The sequence below is a fragment of the Theobroma cacao genome, chromosome 1 (genome assembly GCF_053813885.1).
Source record: "Theobroma cacao isolate CCN51 chromosome 1, ASM5381388v1, whole genome shotgun sequence".
Classification (NCBI taxonomy): Eukaryota; Viridiplantae; Streptophyta; class Magnoliopsida; order Malvales; family Malvaceae; genus Theobroma; species Theobroma cacao.
In genome coordinates, this window is record NC_142639.1 from 36,835,368 (window position 1) to 36,852,149 (window position 16,782).

Below are 16,782 nucleotides of genomic sequence, written 5' to 3' on the forward strand. Positions count from 1 at the left end.
ACAGTTTGCAATGGAATTTTCAATGAAATTTTTCATTGAAAATTCGTTGAAAATTTCATCTTCAACATACACGTGTTACTGTGTATTATTGCCAACAGATTTTCAATGAAAATTTCCATTGGAACCTTAAACTTTTCCTATGTTATTTTTTATCTTTTTCAATGGATTTCCAACGAAAAATTCCGTTGGAACATTAAACTTTAAAAAAAATTGTTCAATATTTTTACAGTTTCCAACAAAATTTTTCATTGGAAATTTTCAACGAAAAATTCCGTTGAAAATCCGTTGAAACATATAAAGAGTCAATGATATATTAAAAAATGTAACTTTCCAATGAAATTTCCAATGAAATTTTTCGTTAAAAAGTAACTTTTCAGTGCATAAAAGTGTTAATGATATTTGTAACTTTCCGTTGGAAATAATAATAATATTAAAAAATTATAAATTTAAAATTTTTAAAAATTTTATTAATTATTTTTAAAAGAATTAGATATCTCTTTAAGCAAATACATAGTCATTGAAGTAAAAATTTGGGCTCTATTTAAATATGTTTTCCTTTGAGTAATTTTGTATAATTTTTTTAACTTTAATGAATCATACAATATTGATTAATACTACCAAATTAGGGTAATGTGACTTTATTCCAAAATTGAAAAAAATTACTATGTAAAATTTTATATTTTATAAAAAACCATGATAAGATATAAAATCATATTAAAAAGTATATATTACTTTATTTACGTTTTAATTGTAATTAGCTAATATATGTAAATTAAGAGGAGTAGTTTTATAATAAACTTATTAATATTTGTGCTTAAAAAATATCATTTTATTATATCTATGTATTCATGCAATTCTGACCAAGAGCTATAGAAAATATATATAAATATATATATATATATATATATGTATATATATATATATATATATATATATATATATATATATATAGATAAACAAGTATGATTTAAGAAAAAAATCGATTAATAATTGTATTAAAATTAAAGTACAAGTTATATTTTTTAATTGAAATATATTTATAATTGAATATATATATATATGAGATATATTAAATAAGGGTCTACATATATATATATTAATATATAATTTATATAAGATTATAGTAAATTTCATTTAGATGATTATAATTATTAATGTAATAGGATTCAAATCATACATATATATATATATATATATATATATATATATATATACACACACTTTATAGTTACTATAACGTGTAAAGTCTTTTAACACACACACTTTCTATTATATATTTTGTTACTATAACTTGTAATTACTATTATATAAATGAGTTACTAAATAATATATATATACCTTTGTTTATATAAATTTACAATATATGAAGTTAATTATCTAAAAAAAAGTTGTGAGATTAGAATAGTTTTGAAACTGAGCTATTTTTTTTAAATTTCATATAACTAAGAGCAAATTCATATAATTAATAAAATTATAATTATTAATTAAATTCTAATATCTTTTAATATCTATACTTTATATACATTGGGTTAATTTAAAAAGAATATAATTACTGCTTTCGTATATACACTATAATACTTATAATACATATACTTTATAATATAAAACTTGTAATGTCTTTTAACACATACATTTTATATTATATATTATGTTTATTTATAAAAAATATAATTACTATTGTATTATAAAGTAATTACTAAATAATATATATACTTTTGTTTGTATAAATTTATAATATATAAACTTAATAATTTAAAAAGAAGTTGTGAGATTAGAATAGTTTTTTTACTTAGCAATTTTTTAAATTTCATGTAAATAAGGACAAATTAATTCATATAATCAATAAATTTATGATTATTAACTAAATTATAAGGTCTTTTGATAACTATGTTTTATATAAATTCGATTTATTTAAAAAAACATAATTACTATTTTGTGTATATATATATATATATATATTATTTTATATTAATATTATGAAAATGATAATTTTAATACTTATAAAATTTATATAGGAAAATGTGTTTTTAGCACATTAATCCAAATGTTAAATGTTTATGTAATAGTAATTGATGTTAAAAAAATTAAAAAAGGAATAAAAAATAAAAACCCATCCCACACCCGACCCCTTTTTTTCCTTTTTTTTCTTCTCTTCTAATCGGGTGCCACTCCTTCCCTCCTTCAGCCGACTCCTTTATCTGTTGTTCTTCCCCGACCCCCAGCTCTCTCTCTCAACTCCTTCCTTTTTCAGCTGACGATAGAAGCCCGAAGCCTCAACTCTCTCTAGAATTGGCAGCACAACAACCTAGATCTTGTCTCTCTCGCTTCTTTTTTTAGCCGACGACAGAAGCCCGAAGGCCCAGCTCTCTTTAAAACCGACAGCATAGCAACCTAGATCTTCTCTCCCTTTCTTATTCCTTTCGCCGATGGCAAGCCCAAAGCCCCAACACTCTTCCTAAAATCGACGGCCCAAAGCCCCAACACTCTCTCTAAAATCGACGGCACAAACCCCAAACTCCTTAAACTCCCACCGACGGTTGGCAGCCCTTCACCCAAAGCTCTCTTTCTCTATGTATATATATATTTTTATTCTGTTTTTTAGTATTGTTAGGTATTTTTTGGTTTGTGGATTGAGGTTTCTGGCTACTAGACTAGGGAATTGATTTTGGCTTTCTGTGTTTTTGGGTTGTTAGGGATTCTTAGGAATTTTTTTGATTGAGTTTTTGGCTCCCGGATCCCCTGTGCTACACTTGTACAATATTTTTGGTTATGGTCTCTGCGAGGCTTCGTTCCACTACTCTGCCAGATGTCGTAACGTGCGGGTCCGGGAACCCGTCCGCCAGACGCGGGCAAAAATTAAATATGTGTGGGAGTCGCCACCAATCTTTTTTATCTAGGTGTGATTGGTCACCTATTAACCCGATTCTTAATCGACGAAGTCCTAAATTAATTTTAGGTCCGTCGAAAGAACGAGAACTGGTCCACGTTTTTTAGAGATGGGTTCGGGAGTGCGATTACGCACGGAGAAGGGTTAGCACCTCCGTGACGCCCGTTCTACGAACGGTACCATTTAATCTTAAGTTATCTTAATATAGCATTTTCTTAGTTTAATCCCTATTTTATTAATTAAATTTTTATTGAATTGCCAGACTGAGTTTTTCACTTGGTTTTACGTATGCATGTGATGCAAGCGTAGAATGATGTCGTGACTTGTTTATTTTAAATGATGGAGTCGGTAATCTTTTATTGGAAAATTATTCGAAGACCATCCCAACGCTTTGGTGAAGTCTCGAAATTCTCCTCACCTAGAGATATCCTCGGAAGAACTCGTCTCTACGAGTTCCTCGGGGAAATCCTATCATCGGGATTACCGCACCATTTGCAAAATAAGAGTGGCATGCAATGACAGTATAAAGTGATGGTATCTACATGCACGCGTTTATTGATTATTTAAAAAATTTGATTATTTGTTATTTATTATTTTTTTATTTATATATATACTTTATTTTTTGGTTATTTAAATCCATGTTTGTTGTTGGTCAATTTTTTACTTGATTACAAAGCTTATCTAAATAATTAATTATTTTTTAAACGATTAGATTAACTTTATTTAGTAATATTTATTTGAATTAACAAAATTTTTCTACATATATTGTTTTCTAACAATGACTATTTTACTTAATGGGTTTTGAAATCTAGAGTTTAGATTTATCCCGACGCTTCGGTGAAAATCTGTCTCTAATTTCGCACCCGAAAATATCCACCGAAAAGAGGCAACTCTTTACCTCCATTTTGGTGGTAATACTCAAATATTTGTTCCAATTATATTATTTATTATTATTATTTATTTATTTTTCATTTTATTTTACATTATTTTTTTTCTTTTTTTTTTTACATTTTTATATTTTTTATTTTTTTATTTCTTTTATCTAAAAAATATGATATAATATATATATATATATATATATATATATATATTTACATCATGAATTACTATTATTATTATTATTTATTTTATTTTTTTTGCAAGCCTTCAAATATATTTATAATATTAATATTTTTTTATTATTTACATATCTTTATTAAAGCTAAGCAAACAATTAAAATAAACTAGATAGGCCCAAATCCACAAGAAATGGGTAAGGCCTCACCTTGCTTGTGCCGGAAGGATGGCCCAAGTTGTCTGGGCTGTGCGGAGGTCTGCCTGGCCCGCTTCCTTGGTCCGCTTGGCCCTCTCCTGAACGCACCGTTTTGGGGCTCTGGGGACTCCCTCAAACGACGTCGTTTTGGCGACGACCCTTGGAATCCTTCACTTCACTGAAACGGCGCCGTTTAGGCCTCTTTCCTCTGGGTATAAAAGCTCTTTTTTAGCCTTTTTTCTTCATTTTCTCATTTCTGTTTCTCTCTCTAGCCGCACCCTCTCCCTTCTCTCTAAAAATTTTCTTCCTTTTCTTCGCCGGCGTCGGCGTCCTCCCCTCTCTTCCCGTCGGCTTCTCTTTCTCTTCTCTCTCTCCCGGCGGGTCTCTTCACCTTCTGTCGGACGATCCTTCTCTTTCGTCGGCCTCTCTCTCTCTCCTCTCAGATCTCACCCTTCCGTCGGCCTCTCTCTCTCTCCTCTCAGATCTCACCCTTTTCTCCTTGTTTTTCTTTGTTTTGTTTCTTTCTTTTTGTTTTTTTTTTTCTGGGGCTAACCGCCGGTTTCTCTTCTTCTTTTACAGGGTTTTTAAAGAGCCGGGTTGTCCAAAAAATTGGACAACCCGGCGAGGGGGTTTTGGCACCCCCTGGAGTTGGTGGCCAGAACCCCCATCACGCGTAGTGGGTGAGGGATGGGATGGCGAAGGGATGGCTGGGCGTACGCTCAGCCATCCCCATTTTTTTTTAATTTATTATTTAATTATTTAATTATTATTTTATTTATTTATTTTATTTAATTTAATTTTTTATTTATTTAGGTGTCTACACCAGACACGAATTTTTCGCGTCTGGCATTGTATTGGTGATACTGGTACTGGCAGGGCATTGTGGTCTCAATTTTGTAATGTGTTTTTTTTTTATGTATATTTTACAGTTGAATGTGGAATTAAATTTAGTATCGGAAACAAAAATAATTATTTTTTTAATTAAATTTATTATAAAATAATAGGTCAAAATATTACCAACGAAAAATTTCGTTGGTAATATTTTTCCAACGAAAATTTCCATTGGAAATGCCAACCGAATTTTTCGTTGGAAATATGCTTTCTAACGGAATTTCTTTCCAATAGAATTTTCATTGAAAATTCGTTGAAAATTTCAAACGGATTTTTAAAAAAAAGGAGCAAAAATTTAAATTTCCAACGGATTTTCAACAGAAAGTATTACCCACAAAGCTTATACCGACGGAATTTTCAACAGAAAAAACATTATTTTCAACGAAAATTTTCGTTGGAAATAGCCAATTTTTTTGTAGTGATGGTCCTTCGTCGACCCTTTTGTGACTAACTCATTGAACCCAAAGATTTATACAAATTAAGCATTTTGATCATCCCATGTTTTCAGTCACCAACTTTCTCCGACGTCAGGGTCGAGTCTTCAACGGCGACACCCATCACCTGCCCATTTTTATGTGTTGAACATCTTTCTCTGAAAAACTGAGTCTCATTTTGATTCCTCGGTTGGCTTCCTCTAAACTTTGTTCCAACACTATGGGAGCCTAGTTACGTTACACCCTGTCACCCTGGCTGTAAAAGATTACACCATCTCCGTTTTCATATAATTATAAGTGAAAAATTGAATTACATAATGCATTGCGTGTTTCTTAGCACTATTAAGTACTTATTGGGGATACCCTCAAAATCTTTGCAGATATGATTTCTTTACTTTGCATTCATGTGAACTTACCACCGATAAAGGGGTAAACTTTTTGCTTTACTTTTCTGTCATTCTGTTACATATTAGCATGAAGTTTTGTTACATACTTCTTCATAGCAGTAAATCTTCTGTTGTTTTTCTACTTTACATTAGTGTTAAATCACGTCCCTTCTTCCATTGTGCTAGTTCTACATTTTGGTGTGTATAATTGAATCACCCTAATGAATCATTATTCACTGGAAGATGGGAAAAAGGCACATTTTACTGAGTGAAAAGCAGGAAGTATTACGAGCACGACTGCTTTTAGCCTTTGCACGTTTCAATGTTTCTTTGAATTATTAACTACAATGGAACATTTGGCTTAGATTTATCTGCAAATCTGCTTTAGTGAGGAATGTGAATATAAATATTTTGCACAACATGCTTTCCAGTTCTTTTTTGTAACTTATTCTTCTTTAAACATCCTCTGCAGACTTGCAGTTAAAATCGTGGAAAAAATGTTTCTGACTTCACTTACATTACATGTCCTAACACCATTGGACGTTTTACCCCCAACATGATAACTGAATATTAATGTAATCAAAACACCCATGTGACCACGGGAATTTCTGTTATTAAGACTTTCCTGTCTGACTGCGTGTCCTTAATTTTGGGCAATGGAACCTTGAATTGAAAAGGCTATCTTCATTTCAATAAAGTAATGCTTGAAAAACATAGTGGAAACGAGAAAAATTTATTAGCCAGTGCCAAGCGCCTGTTACAGGATGTGGACTTAATTATTGTTCTAACTTGTACTATAGCTTTTAGTTTACTAAGTTGTAAGCGGTGACCTTAAAAAAATAATAAAAAAAAGAATGCAGTGTTAACTTGTAACCAAGCAAGGAGGTGAAGGAGGCAGCTTTTACTATATAAATAACGAAGGGGTTGTAGTCTGCCCTCAACTGCGGCTTGCAAGTTGGTTGTTGGTTGTTGGTTGGTTGGGGTTGTTTACTTTTGGGGCAGCCTAAAAAAATGGGTCTCTCACTCTCCCCCTTGTCTCTGGTAGTCCTGCTTGCTTGTTTCACTGGTTCTGTCCTGCAGGGTGATGGTTTTCCTTTCCATCACAACCGCCCTTTTCACCACCACCACCCTCGTTTTGCCAAGCACAACTACAGAGATGCTCTTACCAAATCAATCATCTTTTTTGAAGGCCAGAGGTCAGGGAGGCTTCCTTCTAACCAGAGGATTACTTGGAGGAGGGATTCTGGCCTCTCAGATGGTGCAGCCATGCATGTAAATATACAAAACCATGCTCTCATTTTTCTTTGTATAGTCTGTTTATTTCACGTTTTTCTCGGTTTCTCCTTCATATTGGGTTATCATGCGTCCTCATTTGAGTGTGAAATTTGAAAATGTAGGTTGATTTGGTTGGAGGATACTATGATGCTGGGGACAATGTGAAGTTCGGGTTCCCCATGGCCTTCACCACCACCATGCTCTCGTGGAGTGTAATTGAATTTGGTGGGTTGATGAAAGGAGAGATACAAAATGCCAAACAAGCCATTCGTTGGGCTACTGATTACCTGCTCAAAGCAACTGCACATCCAGGCACCATTTATGTTCAGGTATATCCTTCTTTTCCCTGTAGCTCTTCAAATTATATGCTTTATTTTGTGTTAAAACAGAGGAGATAATATTGGCTCGGCTTTTTTTTTGTAGGTTGGTGATGCAAACAAGGACCATTCTTGCTGGGAAAGACCAGAAGACATGGACACTCCAAGGAGTGTTTTCAAAATAGACAAAAACTCCCCTGGTTCTGATGTAGCAGGAGAAACTGCTGCTGCTCTTGCAGCTGCCTCATTGATCTTTAGAAGAATTGACCCCACTTACTCCAAGCTTTTGGTTAGGAGGGCTATCAGGGTAAAATTCTTATTTTTGCTAAACAAATATGTAAATTATCCTTGCTCTGTTCAAAATTTCCTCAGAAATATGAAAGCTTATGTTGTTTCTGAATTCTGAGTAATAGGTGTTTGAGTTTGCTGACAAGTACAGAGGGGCCTACAGCAACGGGCTGAAGAAAGCTGTGTGCCCATTCTATTGCTCTTACTCTGGTTATCAGGTGCATTAATGTTACTAAACTTTTGCTATTCAAGCGTTGATTACATGGGATACTGTGAGAATATCTCAATCTAATCTATTTCTCTTGGTCTATTTAATAATGTTAGGATGAACTGTTGTGGGGTGCTGCTTGGCTGCACAGAGCCACCAAGAACCCAACCTACCTGAAGTATATTCAGGTCAATGGGCAGATCCTTGGAGCTGCGGAGTTTGACAACACCTTTGGATGGGATAACAAACATGTTGGAGCAAGAATTCTTCTTTCTAAGGTTTTATTTCCTTTCTTTGTTCTCGTTTCTACATGCTATTAGGTTCATCCACTAAAACGATTCATCTTGTCCTTGCTTTTGCAGGCATTTCTTGTTCAAAGGCTGCAATCTCTCCATGAATACAAGGGCCACGCAGATAATTTTATTTGCTCTCTCGTACCAGGAGCCCCATTCTCTTCAGCCCAATACACCCCAGGTTCCTCTCCAGCCTCTGGATAAATTTTAAATGTTTAAAAGCTTTGTAAGCGGCTAGTTTTAATTTTTTTTTCTGTTGTTTCTTGTTATAAACAGGTGGGCTCCTGTTTAAGATGAATGATAGTAACATGCAGTATGTGACCTCTTCTTCATTCCTGCTCCTAACCTACGCCAAATACTTAACTTCTGCCCACCAGGTTGTTAACTGCGGTGGCACCACGGTCACCCCAAAAAGGCTCCGAATCATTGCCAAGAAACAGGTAATTGCAATTGACAAAATCAAAAGCAAGAAATTTCTGTTTGTTAGGATTTCATTTCTATTTTCAAGTTATTTTTATACGTTTAACCAACATCTTTATGAAATATGTTATCATAAGGTGGACTATCTGCTGGGAGATAACCCCTTGAAGATGTCTTACATGGTGGGATACGGTCCAAGGTACCCGCAAAGGATACACCACAGGGGCTCATCACTACCGTCCGTAGCAAAGCACCCAGCCAAGATCCAATGCTCCGCAGGCTTTAATTTCATGAACTCCCAATCCCCCAACCCCAACATTTTGGTAGGTGCAGTCATCGGTGGGCCAGACCAACATGACAGGTTCCCAGATCAACGGTCAGATTATGAGCAGTCAGAACCAGCAACGTACATCAATGCACCCCTCGTAGGAGCGTTAGCTTACCTTGCTCACTCTTTCGGCCAGCTTTAGGGGGCCCTACCAGTAACTTAACTGATTTAGCTATTTCGGTGTTCGTAATGTTTTCTTTTTTACTTATTCTGAAAGTGTCGAAGTTCTACCAATATTCCTCTGGAAATAGAAGAAGTGCACGAGGCTAATGGGGTCGAGACCTAAGGCTCGAGCCCCAAACCTTGAAGCACAAATGTCAAGGATAGATAGCCTTGTTGGCTTTTTTTTTTTATATAGTTACTATTATTATCGTTAACAGTTTATAGCCTCTGGTGAGAGTGCATATGGCGTGCCAAGAACGGCGTTTTGTTGTAATGGCTAGCTCAAGCTAAGGATTCTGGGCTCCCAATTAGGATATATTAGGCCTTTTTGGAACTTGTAATATGTCTGCTAGCGTTTAACTTGCGAGAGTTCAATATTTTCCGTCCTCTCCCTCTGTTGTGGCTTTAGTTATGTCCAAGGTGTGGGCCGGGACCATTAAATTTGGGATTCGAAACAAAAAAAAGTCTTGAAACCAATAAATAACAGACAAAACAACGGCAGGCTGGACCCGATGACTAAGGAACAATAACTAATTGCCAGTGCCCAGCGGATAATGTTGAATATTTTTACCGTTGTAGCTTTAATGGGAAACGAGTATTTGACCGTTGAGAATGCGTGGTAGAGGTTATGGGAAGGAAGGGAGATCAAGAAAGAAGATTTTGCTCGACACGTGACATTGTTAGGGACGTGCGTCGTGGTCAAAAAAGCTGGTTTTTCACAGATGTTGCTGTCAGGAGTGTCAGGGCTGAGCTTAAGTCTACATTGTAAACCCCAAAATGAAAGTTGCAACTAGTTCGATGGTGGGAACCAAGCCCAAAAAAGACATTCCACACAATGCTTCTAATTTAGTAGGGTTCCTTTCTTGGAGTTCATTTTTTAGTTTGGAACTGACCAAGACCAGGTAACTGGATAATATTAATAAACAACATAGAGAACTACTGCACTAAATGTCTAAATCCACACGAAGGAGAGAAGACTCATAAACAAGATTCCTAGGGGCAGACAAGCCAATACAGTAGTATTATTACCATTTATTTACAACAGCCAACATTCGGGACATAGTCAGAGTTAAACACAAAAGCTCCATAGGCAGGAGACTCGTAAATATTTACCTTGCAACCAGAAGATAAACATATTCCGCACCCTTACAATCATTATCCTGTGAAGTCACTGTTGCAAGGGTTACCCAGACCCAGTTTGTGGAGCAGCTGGGGATTAAGCTTAATCATCACTGGCCAAAGGTACAGACTTTACCTGAAAAGAATATAAGCATGCTTAAATTCTGTACAGAATGCTTAGTTGAAATTCAAACGCAGAACTAAGCACCATTTTAGTCTTTCTAACAACATTCTGGGCATTTTAAGGATATCTGATACTGGACATTTGGCAGGCTGAAATCAAACAATAAATGTCCCTTTCCAGAATTCTGACCAAGGATATGAGATACTGGACATCAACACTGGGCGTTTTAACAATATCTGCTACTGGACATATAACAAGTTGCAGTTAAACAATAATGCCCCTTCATTTCAGAATTTGTTACTAACGGACACACAAAGCAAAACAATAAAAATGGTGGGTAACATAAAAAAAGAGCAGCACCAGTGATTGATAATAATGATGAAGCCCAGGCAAACCAGTTTTCTTTTCTTATACTCTACTTACGATAATAAGAATGCTCTCCTCATGTCAAAAGTGTGAAAATAAAGGAATTAGGAATGTAGTCCCAACATCACTCCACCAACAATTCTAATGATGGATCAAAGTGCACTTACCAAATCACGAAACTTGAGAATGTAGAACATTTCAAGATATCTTCGGGTCTCACGCCTCTCAAGTTTTGAGACATACTTCCAGAAACTATATACCCCAGCCAATGTCATCAGCCTTTCAGAATAAATTTTCCATGTATACCTACAATTTCAAAATCTTTACTTGAGCTCCACATGATGGTAGAGAGAATGGAAGTACAGATGAAAATTAGAAGAAACAAACCTTTCATAAATTCTATTAAGCCCTCCATCAGATATTTTAGTCCAGTGGCTTGGATCCTCCTTGCAACGTTGAAAGAAATCTGCCAGGAGTTCAGCAGTCTGATCAGGGTGGTATGGATCAATATGGAACCCTGATACACCATGTTCAATAATCTCTGCAGGACCACCATGGCATGTGGCAAATGTTGGAAGGCCACAAGTCATGGCTTCCACCACTGTAAGTCCAAAGGCTTCATAGAAGGCAGGCTGAAATAAATGAGAAAGCGTAAACTTTTTAGAAAGCACAAGGGGTCGTAATACAACAGAACCATATCACTATACAAGGGCACATACCTGTACAAAAATACCTTTTGTGTCGGCTATGTACCGATAGAGCTCACCATTGCGTGCTCGATTTGTTTGGGCTGCTATCCAACGAAATTGACCATCCAATTGATACTCTTTCATAAGGCCATGCATCTTTTCGATTTCTGCTATCTCCTCTCTGTCTTTTGACATTTTTACATCAATGTAACCAGCAACAACAACAAGGTTTGCCAATTCCCTCAGCTTGGTATTCTTACAATAACACTCTACCAATCCAGTCATGTTTTTGACTCGATCCAGCCTTGCCATGGAAAAGATTATGGGCTTTGACCGGTCACTCAAAGTACCACTGCATATTAAAGACAAAACTTGCATTACAAACTTGGCAAACCAACAATATTTTACCATGACTTAACTATTGCAACAAGGTAAATTCTCTGCAACTTTGTATTCATTACTTGAAAAATCTCACAATTGCTTTATATTATAACTGTCGTAGCCAAATTTTCCATTCAATGTCAGCTACAAAGATTCTTGATAGTAGATATCCTAAAAAGTAATTTAATATTCTTGGCAACCCTCATTCTTGACTATATTCAATAAATAGCAGAGTTTGTTTGACTCGAATAGGAAAAGAAAAAAGGGAAGGAAAATTTAAAAGTGCTTATAGTTCAGCCTTTATGCAAGTTAACAATTTTAACTTTACTTTTCTTGTCTTCTATCCTATATACAAAGAATAAAAGTAAGTTTCGGGTTGGAATTTTAGTAAAACATCAGTCTCATTTGAGCAGCAATTCTAGTGCTAGTAGTCATTGTCTGCCAGCAATGAGAAGATCTAAAATTAAAAACTGCAGGCATATGATTTATGTACATAAAATGGAAAATTTCCTGTCATTCTGGCATGCGTTTGTAAAAGAAAATCGATTGGGCCTTGTTCCTTCATGTCACCATCTAAAGAAACTTCTGATAAAATTCATGGTATTATGATCGTCCAATAAATATAATGTTATCATAGAACAAGCAGATCACAAGATTACTGATTTAAAAATTATGCTCTTCTAGACATTAATATATAAGGTACAGCAAAAAAAGACTGAAGAAACTCACATGTGTTCATCAGTCTGCTGAGGATCATACAACAACTCTTCTATTGAGCCATGCAGAGCTGTAAGTCTTTTTTCCTTATCAGAGTATGGGAAATAAATGCACATATCTGCCCCAGGAGAAACAATATTGAACTTTGGATCAAAAACATCAATGCCATGAACTACTCGATACAGCCCTGGAAGAGTAAAAGCAGTGTGGCTCTCGTACTGACCAACAGTGTTCTTCCTGGTGCAAAGAAATTGACATAATGTAAAAGGCATCTGTTAATTCATATTGCATAAGCCATTACAGAGACTCCAATTCAACAGTTATATATGTTTAAGCAGACAATCCATCTCCTTACTATAGGAAAACAAGCTGAATTAAAGATATTAAGATCAACAGTGTTCTTACAACACAGTAAGATAAAACAACAATAATGACAACATGACCATACTAAAATAAAAGGTGCTAACAGTAATCCTGTAAACAAATAGCATAAACCAAAGTTAATCGAGAAACTTACGTTCCAGCAATCTCTTGGTATGTGCTGGTGATAATAAAATCTGCATTATTCATGGCTATCAAGTCAGCAGTGAACTGACAAGAGAAGTGATATTTCTCATCGAAATTTTTCCAATATATATCTGAATCTGGATATTTTGTTTTTTCCAATGCATGCGCAATGGTGCACTGCAAAATGTGTAATTTAGACAAGTGCAATCAAACTGCTGGAAGATACAGTAATGATGATTTCAGAAAAAGTAAAAAGAAAGGGGGGAGGGGGAGGGAGTTGGGAGAGAGGAGAGACAAACCTGTGTAACACCCATTTTATAAGCCAACAAAGATGCAACAAGGTTGCCATCACTGTAGTTTCCTATAATAAAATCTGGAATGCCCTGCAACTCTGCTGCAATTTCACTTGCTACATCCTGATTATATATACAACCAGGAAAGCATGTTATGAAAGATGTTAAAGAAAGCAAGATAGAAACTAATATAAAAACATAAAGACAATGTACCTCTAAAACACAATGTGATTACTAAAAAACTTCATCATTTATTTTCTTCCAAAATAATAAGCAAAAGCCTTCGACAATTTGAAAGTCAAAATGATTTTACCTCAGCAAAAGTCTCCAGATAAGGCCATACATCAAATCTTGATATCCATTTACGAAGAATTCCTTTTTCTGATCTAAAAGGAACTCGCAGAATATGAGTATGTTCTGTCCCACTGACTCTTTCCAGCCGCTGGTTGCAGGTGGTTCCCTTTGCATCAGGTATTAACCTGGTCACCTTGAACAACCAGGAAAAATATGTCAAATTTACACAAGCAAATACAAATATTGTAAATTGAAATAAACCAATCTTGACTAGATGTAGGTATACTTACAATAAGAATTCTGGGAGTAATATCAAGTCCTTGCCTCTGTATCCTAAGAAGCATTTCATTCTCTAAGGCACGCACTTGGTCCAATATATAAACAACCTGCTCATTACATAGGAAAAATGGAAATCTTAAAGATGATAATTCGATATAAATTATTCAATAAATTATAAATAAGCAGTAGTCATGCACATCAAAAGGAAGATCGAAGATTTAATTCCTTGATGAACAAAAATCTAAAAACATTTCAATGCTTTCAGCATTCACAACAAACCTGTCCACCAGTGTCAGGCAAACCTAAAACATTTGCTTGCCCAAAGTATCCATGTGGAGACAGAATGACGACATTAAACACCATTGGTACTCTCCCAAGGAATGTCTCTAACGTAGAGGGATCAGGAGCCTGAAGGATGTCCAAGAGAAGATGCATCATCTCCAGAACATGTACTGCAGTATCTCCCCAACCTCTCTCAAAACCCATTCCTTGTAATCTGCGTTCATACAAGAAGGAAAAGCAGAGATGTCAACAACTTTAGTGCTCTTCTAAGACTCCTCCTTGAAGCAAATACACACACACACACACACACACACACACGTCTATGTTTGCATATATACCCAGAAAGAACAGAAACTTACACATATTCAAACTCAGAATAGGGTGCATCAGGTGGAAGCTTAGAAAGATGATCTTCTGCTTTTGCCAGAGCAGCTTGAAGTCGAAGTATGCTTTGTATACGATCATTCAACATCAATGCCTACATACAGACCTTCACTTATTCATCTTGCTATAAGCTTTTCATTACAAAATAAATACTCCCACATGTTCCTTTCCATATCCATTAAACCCTCACCAAGTGAACCACAAGCCACATAATATTTTTTCTAAAAATTGAAGGAACATAAGACATGAATCACAGAACTGCAATTATAGTAAATGCCAAGGGTAACATATAAGGATAATAGATGTATGATATAGACAAACCAAATAACTAAAAGTGAAAATGATTTAACCCATTTGACAAACACTTACATGTCCTTTATATTTGTGTGCTCTCAGGAAATTAAGCAATGGCTCCAAACAGTCTTTGTTACGGAACATGATTGAAGAAAGGTGACGATTGAGGAATTGAACACCATTGCCAATGGAAGAAGAACGGTTGGGCCGAGGGAAGGATGCATTGAATGGCTCAAAATCAAGCTCAAGCACAAAATGTTTGTTATCCCTAAGAAATGCGTAAAGATACAAAAACCAAAAATTAACGATGACATGCTCAATGATTTATGAGCTAGGAAATATAACCATATAATTTGATGTCAAAGAAACAACAAAGACAAATTACAAAGAACAGAAAAGATGCTTACTCCCCATCTGCAAGTGCTTCTTTGAAGCGAAGATATTCAGAAACACTCAGTTGCTCCACGCTGAGTTCATGAACATTGACTCGTACGAATTCCCAAACACCAGGTCTTGGACGAACTGCTATAGCCACATATGGGGGCAGAACTATGGCCTCCTATAGTCAACCAAAACAATGAAAACTTAAAATTTAGTATATCAAAATAAGTATAACTTAAAATTCAAGATCCCAAACTCCATTTGACTGAGATCAAAACCTTACTTAGTATAAACAGTGAAAGTAAGGCGTAAGCATTAAATAGAACTGCCAATGAAGTTCAATTTATATAGACTCTATTAAAGACACAGCAATCGACGTAAGTAAAGAACATAAAACACCACAAAATTCGACTGTAAATTAAATTACCGTATATTTAGGAAATGGGAATAAAAAGGAAATAAAAATTGAACAGCAACTAAATTTTAAGCATTGAAAAAATTGTTTAGATTAAATAATGAATTTTTTTACTGAATCACCGCCTCATGAATTGCGAAGGAAAAATAAATAAATAACTAAACCGTGTTTTTTTCTATTAAATATAATATAATAAGAGAGAGAGAGAGAGAGGAAAATGACCTGTGCAGATTTAAGGACTTCGCTAAAGGGACCATCACTAAGCCTCTGCCTTGCTTGATCGTCACCTATAATATTATCCAGCTCATCGATCAATGTATGAGGTTGCAGTATGCCTTTGCCCTGTGCCACATACCTTCAAATTCCACAACCCTAAACTTAAGTAACATTTTTCTTTTCCTTCACAATTTTCTCAGAAACCAAACAAATACTACTAAAAATTCAAAAAACCGAAAAATTTAAAGAAAACAGGGCAATAAGTGGAGAGGAGAACCTGGAGAGAAGAGAGACGAGCTCATTACGATGAGCGGAAAGCGTGTCTTCCACGCGCTCCCTGATGCTTGGAATTCGACCGAGCTTAGGATTCGCCATGATCAAACTTTCCGAAGCTCTGCGTTTACGACGGAAATAATTTGTCAAAAAGTGAAAGAAATAGAAGAGAAATGGAATTCTGATAAGAAATCAATGACTTGAGTGAACTCTGGAGAAGGAGCGGGCGGTTAGATATATAGCTAAGCAAGAGGAAGTGGCGGACAAAGCGGATTGTTACAAAAGAAAAACTCGTGCTTTTTTTTTTTTCTGTGAGAGCGACATTTTTTTCTCAATAAATCAGCCAAGCCATCTTGAGAACCATGACAGCAAAGTAATGACTACTGTAATAGAAAGTGTTATTTTATTGCACGTTCATTAGAATTATGACACGTCGAAAATTAAGGGTAATTAAATAATATCTAACTTGCCATATCATCAAGTGGAATAAATGGATCTAGAAAAAGATATGCTTCATACGTAATACTTTGGAGACCATAAAACTAATCCCCATCTAATGTCTAATTATGATAGGATTAGCTAATAAAGACAATTTATTCAGGGGGCAATTAATAACTAATAATCTTA

At 35.1% G+C, this 16,782-nt stretch overlaps 2 protein-coding genes across 2 annotated transcripts; one reads left to right on the forward strand and one right to left on the reverse strand.

Moving 5' to 3' along the window:
- Positions 1–6,691: 6,691 nt before the first annotated feature.
- On the forward strand, positions 6,692–9,518 carry GH9B13 (glycosyl hydrolase 9B13). Its single transcript, XM_007050921.3, has 8 exons — positions 6,692–7,122; positions 7,248–7,454; positions 7,549–7,749; positions 7,856–7,948; positions 8,055–8,216; positions 8,301–8,412; positions 8,508–8,671; positions 8,789–9,518. The coding sequence occupies exons 1-8, from the start codon at positions 6,862–6,864 to the stop codon at positions 9,119–9,121; spliced, it is 1,533 nt and encodes a 510-aa protein (XP_007050983.1). The 5' UTR covers positions 6,692–6,861; the 3' UTR covers positions 9,122–9,518.
- Positions 9,519–10,131: 613 nt separating this feature from the next.
- Positions 10,132–16,409, reverse strand: SUS3 (sucrose synthase 3). Its single transcript, XM_018124906.2, has 15 exons — positions 16,160–16,409; positions 15,889–16,021; positions 15,278–15,429; positions 14,946–15,138; positions 14,552–14,670; positions 14,190–14,406; positions 13,922–14,017; positions 13,651–13,824; positions 13,344–13,460; positions 13,055–13,221; positions 12,550–12,774; positions 11,470–11,791; positions 11,138–11,382; positions 10,918–11,056; positions 10,132–10,396 (listed from the first exon to the last, which is right to left on the reverse strand). The coding sequence occupies exons 1-15, from the start codon at positions 16,255–16,257 to the stop codon at positions 10,364–10,366; spliced, it is 2,430 nt and encodes an 809-aa protein (XP_017980395.2). The 5' UTR covers positions 16,258–16,409; the 3' UTR covers positions 10,132–10,363.
- Between the last annotated feature and the right edge of the window lie 373 nt (positions 16,410–16,782).